The following is a 6,737-nucleotide window of genomic DNA, read 5'->3' as shown; positions in this document are numbered from 1 at the left end:
TACAGGCATGAACCACCGCACCTGGCCAATCTAGTTTATTTTTAAAAAATGATATAAGCCCTGATTTATGTAAGTTAGGGAACTAGAAAAGGCATGAGTTAGTAGATGCTGAGGGTAGGGATATAGAAAGTTTCATGGTGAGTGTAGAATTTAAAGAGAATATTGCAGGGTGGATATAATTTTGAAAACGGATATTGAAAATAAAAAAGCATTCCAAGTAGGGAAAAGAGCCTTATTTAATAATGGATTTAATAAGTTTGGAAGGGGGAGTGGAAATCAGCCTTTCCTAAAGCTGAGTTTGGGTTTGGAAGGAGTAGGGATGGTACAGACAGTGATAGGTGAATTAGAAATGTTAGGAAATTGAGCACCTTAATCACTGGGCTCTTCTGGTCTATCTGCATTTAGTCTCTGTGGTCATCTTGGTTTCTCTTTTCTAACTTCTTGCCTGTCTTTTTAAAAGTGCAATAAACTGATTTATTATGCAAATTGTTCCAGGTTTAGATACATCATGGTTTAGTTCAAGAATATGTTAACAAATTCAATTCGGGCTCTGCTACCTTTGCTGATGAAGTCCATCATTTATCTTAGCCTTTCTGGCTATGCCAGCACCTTGGGCTGACAGCTTTAAAAAATAGTACACTGTGGTTTTCAGACTCCTTTCCTAGATGGTAACTGATGGCCTCTGACCCTTCAGCCTGCACAAATTACGTTTGCTTTTTTTCTCCATGGGTTACTGGCAGATGGCAATACTCTTTTAAGGAGAGGATCTAAGGACCCTCTTATTTTTCTACCCAGTCAACCTTACCTAACCGGCCTGTTGAGATCTTCCTGCAGTTTTTCCTCTGATTTTACATTGTACTGTGAGGAGGACTTGTGGACTTGAAGAATTCAGGTGTACTCAGATTATTTGCAGCTGCTAATGTGCACATCAGTAGCCCTTTGAGTGTTTGTGTTTTTGTTTTTGTTTTCCAGGAAGGGGCAGGTTGTCTGTGTCTAACACCCCCTTCCTCTCTCAGCGGAACTTTCCCTTTACTCTTTGATTCCTCTTTTTTTCTTTCTGCCTAGGAAACTCTTTAAACACATCAGTTAGTATTGTTTTCAGAGTTTGTATTTCTGTTGTAATATATGTAATAGTTTGCTTACAAATTACTTCATAACCTTCCAGAGAGATTTTGGGAGTAATGAGTCTTATAGCTAAAGAGGTGGGGACTATATTTATACATGGAAGATTATATACAAGAAGATTTCCTCTGAAATCTTAATAGAAATCAATGTGAAAGTGATTGAATTGTCTGTATTTTTATTTAAAAGCATCTTTCAGATCACCTCTGTTATGTGAAACAAGTATTTGGTAAGCTTGTTTCAATTTATAAATGTTGGGTATGTATTAAATTATAAAACTGGGAGGGGAGAAGAAGATCAACGTTTCTTGGTCACTGAGTGTTTGCTGGGTAGTGTTCTAACATTTGCAAATCTACGTCACTACCTGCTTAACATTAAATGAGCATTACCACCCACCAGGAATTGTGCTAAAGGGCTCTTGACATATTATCCCACTTAAATCTTCCAACCTTCTCATGATTGCATAATTTATTTCTTATAAAAGTGATACTTGTACATGATACTAAATCAGAAAGGATTTGCAGTGAAAACAGTCTCTTTGGTGTCCCATCATCTTCTAGTCATCTGGTTCCTATTCCAAACTGCTGCTACCAGTGTCTTTTGTATTCTTTCAGATACTCTGTGAATACATAGACCTAATCATACATAAAATGCATATATCTATCTTAAAGATTTGTACAAAAATGGTGTCATACATATAGTTCTACATCTTTTTTCAATTAATGTCTGCATTTATTTCAGGTCAGTGAATATAGAACTGCCTCATTCTTTTTTTGTTGTTGTTGTTGAGATGGAGTCTTGCTCTGTTGTCCAGGCTGGAGTGCAATGCAGTGGCGCAATCTCAGCTCACCGCAACCTCTGCCTTCTAGGCTCAAGTGATTCTCCCGCCTCAGCCTCCCGAATAGCTGGGATTACAGGCACCAGCTAATTTTTATATTTTTTTGTAGATACAGGGTTTGGTTTTGCTGTTGTCCAGGCTGGTCTTGAACTCCTGACCTCAGGTGATCCACCCACCTCAGCCTCCCAAAGTGCTAGGATTATAGACGTGAGCCACTGTGTCCAGTGAGAACTGCCTGATTCTTTTTAAAAGATGTATTGTAATTTATTTAACTACTTTCCTGTTGGTAATTATAATTTCTCTTTTAATAGGTAAGTTCGCTCCTTTATATTTATTGGAATAACTGATATATTTAGTTATTAGTCTTAGTTCAATTTTTAATATTTTCTTCGTCATCTTTTTTTTTTTTTTTTTTTTTTTTTTTTTTTTTTTTTTTTTTTTTTTTTTTTTTTTTTTTTTTTTTTTTTTTTTTTTTTTTTTTTTGAGACGGAGTTTCACTCATGTTACCCAGGCTGGAGTGCAATGGCGCGATCTCGGCTCACCGCAACCTCCGCCTCCTGGGTTCAGGCAATTCTCCTGCCTCAGCCTCCTGAGTAGCTGGGATTACAGGCACACACCACCATGCCCAGCTAATTTTTTGTATTTTTAGTAGAGACGGGGTTTCACCATGTTGACCAGGATGGTCTCGATCTCTTGACCTCGTGATCCACCCGCCTTGGCCTCCCAAAGTGCTGGGATTACAGGCTTGAGCCACCGCGCCCGGCCTAATTTTTAAATTTTTTGTAGGGAAAAGGTCTTGCTATGTTGCTCAGGCCAGTCAAACTTCTGGCCTCAAGCAATCCTGCTGCCTCAGCCTTCGAAAGTGCTGGGATTACAGATGTGAGCTACTGTGCTCAGCCTGTTAAAAATATTTTCTTTTTTAAAAAATCTTTCACTCTGTGAATTGTGCTTGCTCTTGAGGAGAGGGCATACACACACACACACACACTGATAATTTAGATTTATCTTTTTATTCTAGTGATTGTGTTTATAAGTGTAACTTTATACCACATTTCTTCAGACAGTACCCATTGACTCCCTAACCATGAGTAATGATGAAATTAGTAAGTATATTTCCTCGCTCCTCCCTTCCCACCTGCTTCTAGTTATTTTTCTTAGTTTTATTTTCTATCTTAAAACGTACATATTCCTCTGTTAACGTTTACAGATCTCAGTGGGATTTAATGTTAAGCAGGTAGTGATGTAGATTTGCAAATTGAGCTGTCCACTTTATCTTCTCAGCCCTGTCAGTAAAAGATGAGGGAGTCAATGCACTTATTTGTCTACTTTTTCCTCCTTTTAACATTTGCCAATTATATTACTTTTACATTCTCTTTGCCTCAATGTAAGACCTAGTCGTAAGATTGGATCAGTTCAGGGCTCTCCACCAATCCTTTTGCCATGGTTTCTCCATCTCGTGATTAGTTGAAGTTTGTTCTGTCACACCTTCTTCAGGCAGGAGTTAGGGAACACATTTTCCCTGAGTTCTTATATGTTGAAAAGTAGTTTGATTTTTTTTTTTTTACTTTTATTCTTAAACAGTTTGGCTTGATATATAGTTATTCTTGAGTTATTCTTACTTATTCTCATTTTCATTTGTTTTCTTGAAGCAGGGTCCAGGCTGTAGTGCAGTGGTGTGCTCGCTCCAGCCTGGACCCTTCTGGGGTTAAGCTGTCCCCCCGTCTCAGCTTCCCAAGTTGCTGACACTACAGACATGCATGCCCAGCTAATTTTTTATTTTGATTTTTGTAGAAACAGGGTCTCACTTTGTTGCCCAGGTTGGTATTGAACTCCTTGGCTCAACCAATCCTTTTTCCCCAGCCTCCCAAAGTGCTGGTATTACAGGTGTGAGCCCCATCCAGTTCATTTTCTTTTAATTGTGATATATTACAGAAAAGCACATGAAGCACAAATGTATGGTATGTTGATTTAATGAATAATCACAAAATAAACACCCCAAAAACTTTTGTGTCTGTTTGCTGCCTCTTCCTTTCTTTCCCCCAGAGAGAACTATATCCTTTTATGTCATTTATTCCTTTTTTTCTTTATAAAGTTACTCTGCATATGTCCCTAAACAGTAGAAACTACTTTTGTCAGTTTTTGAAGTATATATAAGAAGAATCATACTGTATTTCTTCTCTTCTACTTTGCTTCATTTGTTCAACATGACATTTGTAAGATCCGTCTACATTGTTACTTGAAGCCCTACTTCACATATACTCTCATTGGTGTATAGTGGTCTACTATATAAACATATTGCGGTTGATTTCTCTATTCAGTATTGATTTTGGTTATTTCTAGTTTGAGGCTAAGGGGAACCATGGTGATTTGAATAGTCATATATATGTCTCCTAATAGATATATGTATATATTTCTCTTAAGATACGTATTTGGGAATGAAAATACTGGATCTTAGGGTATGCATATTTCATTCTTCCTAGATATGGCCAAACTGTTTTTTGAATTGGTTATGTTACTTTATACCCCTCCTACAGTGTGTGAGTTCCTTAGGTCACCCTTCACTGTCCTTAGCCCAAAGAGCCTTTCAAGTGGGTAATATTCCCACTTTAAATGAGAAAACAGGTTCAATGGAGTCAGAAAACTTGCTGGAAGTTCATAGTGGTACTGAATGCCGGAACTGGCATTTGAACTCTGCCCTGTCCAACTCTAAAGCCTGCTACCTTTCCGGGCTGCCTTCTTTACACATAGGATATCCTGTCAGGTGTGTAAGGCACTGAAACTTCACCAGGGAAAATGAACATTATCAAATATATTTTTTAATTTTTTTAAAGGGTAGATTGCTCTCTTTGGAGGATGGCTTGGGTACAGTTATTAGAAATAACCTATTTCTCAAAGTCCCATCCAATTTTGTGATGCAGATGGCACTCAGCCAAAATATTTAGTTTCCTAACTAAACTAACAATTTATTTATTTATTTATTTTTGCTTTTAGCATTCAGCCTGTATACGGAGCACAGCATCCACCTCTTGACCCTCGGCTCACCAAAAAGTAAGTCAAGACATTTTCTTTTCATCTATCTACTTCCATCACCCTCATACCCTCCTCTATTTTGTTGAAATGACAGTTTTTACTTTGACCTTTTTTAGCCTCTCTTCTGCCCTATTTTGGACCAGGAGATGAGCAATGTTCTTACTTCCAAATGGTCCATTACTAAATGGGAAATTAGCTCCCATTAGAGATTTTGTGTTTTCCTATACTGGGAACTGGTATATGTAGGGTTTGGTATTGGATTATTTGGTCAAAAGGGAATGGTCAGGCCAGGCGCCGTGGCTCACACCTATAATCCCAGCACTTTGGAAGGCCGAAGCGGGCGGATCATGAGGTCAAGAGATGGAGACCATCCTGGCTAATACAGTGAAATTCTGTCTCTACTAAAAATACAAAAAAATTAGCTGGGTGTGGTGGTACACGCCCGTAGTCCCAGCTACTTGAAAGACTAAGGCAGGAGAATCGCTTGAACCTGGGAGGCAGAGGTTGCAGTGAGCTGAAGTCGTGCCATTGCACTCCAGCCTGGGTGACAGAGCAAGACTCCGTCTCAAAAAAAAAAGAGAGAGAATGGTCAAAAGGTCTTTATTGATTAAATGTTGTCCTGAAACCAGATGATTGATGCCCTCCAGATCTTTTAGCAGGAGACCTGGTTTCTGAGGCTCACTGCTTCTGAATATAGGTAGGTCTGCCACCTTTTCCTCACTTACACTGTGAGAAATAGGGCAACAGAATATAACTGTAGGCTGGCATTCTTTAGTTCCTCTTACTCTTTGACACACTCAAAGAGACACAGGCACATGTACAGTAGAGTGAAAAGCTATTTAGGGCCAGGCACAGTGGCTCATACCTGTAATCCCAGCACTTTGGGAGGCTGAGGCTGGTGGATTACTTGAGGTCAGGAGTTCGAGACCAGCCTAACCAACATGGCGAAACCCCATCTCAACTAAAAATACAAAACTAGCCGAGCGTGGTGGCAGGCACCTGTAATCCCAGCTATTTGGGAGGCTGAGGCACAAGAATCACTTGAACCCGTGAGGCAGAGGTTGCAGTGAACCAAGATCATGCCGTTGCATGCCAGCCTAGGTGACAGAGCAAGACTCCATCTCAAAAACATAAACGTAAAAATAAATAAATAAAAGCTATTTAGGAGGCTATTTCTCTAGTAGAACTCTAATAAAATATTTTCAAACACAACAGAAACTCTAGTTAAATTCAAGATGTGTGAGTATGTATCCATACCCCCAATTATCCCTTTATCCCATCCTTCTCTCCTGGACCATCACTGAGCCACAGTGAACTTAAATGAGGAGATAGGTTGCCTTCTGAGATTTTCTAAGAACATTGGCGTCTATTTGGGGAAGGCTCAATTTTAGAGACTAGTCTCTGGGAAAGTTGTTTGTAATGAAAGCTGAATGGCTTGGGAGATACAGACCTAGGTTCTCACCTTCCTGGGGCCTCTGTATTGATAGCCACCCTTTCTTCCTTCACAGTCAATAGGGAAGTAAAGATAATATACAATTGTACTTCCAACTATATGACATGCTGGAAAAGGCAAAACATGGAAACAGTCAGAAGATCAGTTGCCAAGGGGTGAGGTTGAGTGGAGATATGAATAAGTGGAGCACGGAGAATTTTTAGGGTAGTGCAGCTACTCTGTATGATACTATGAAAATGGTGGAACTGCCGCGCATGGTGTCTCATGCCTGTAATCCCAGCACTCTGGGAGGCG

General features: G+C 39.4%; 1 protein-coding gene across 1 annotated transcript in view; it reads left to right on the top strand.

Annotated features, from left to right (window-relative positions):
• Positions 1–6,737, top strand: part of TBC1D22B (TBC1 domain family member 22B) — a 77,132-nt gene that overhangs the window by 8,570 nt on the left and 61,825 nt on the right. Inside the window, exon 2 of the mRNA XM_017522566.1 lies at positions 4,952–5,008. Coding sequence (XP_017378055.1) covers positions 4,952–5,008 — 57 coding nt within the window. The remainder of the gene's footprint in view (positions 1–4,951; positions 5,009–6,737) is intronic.

Source organism: Cebus imitator, unplaced genomic scaffold (genome assembly GCF_001604975.1).
Source record: "Cebus imitator isolate Cc_AM_T3 unplaced genomic scaffold, Cebus_imitator-1.0 Scaffold24, whole genome shotgun sequence".
NCBI lineage: Eukaryota > Metazoa > Chordata > Mammalia > Primates > Cebidae > Cebus > Cebus imitator.
Note: the sequence above shows the minus strand (reverse complement) of the source record. Positions and strands in the feature narration are given on the sequence as shown.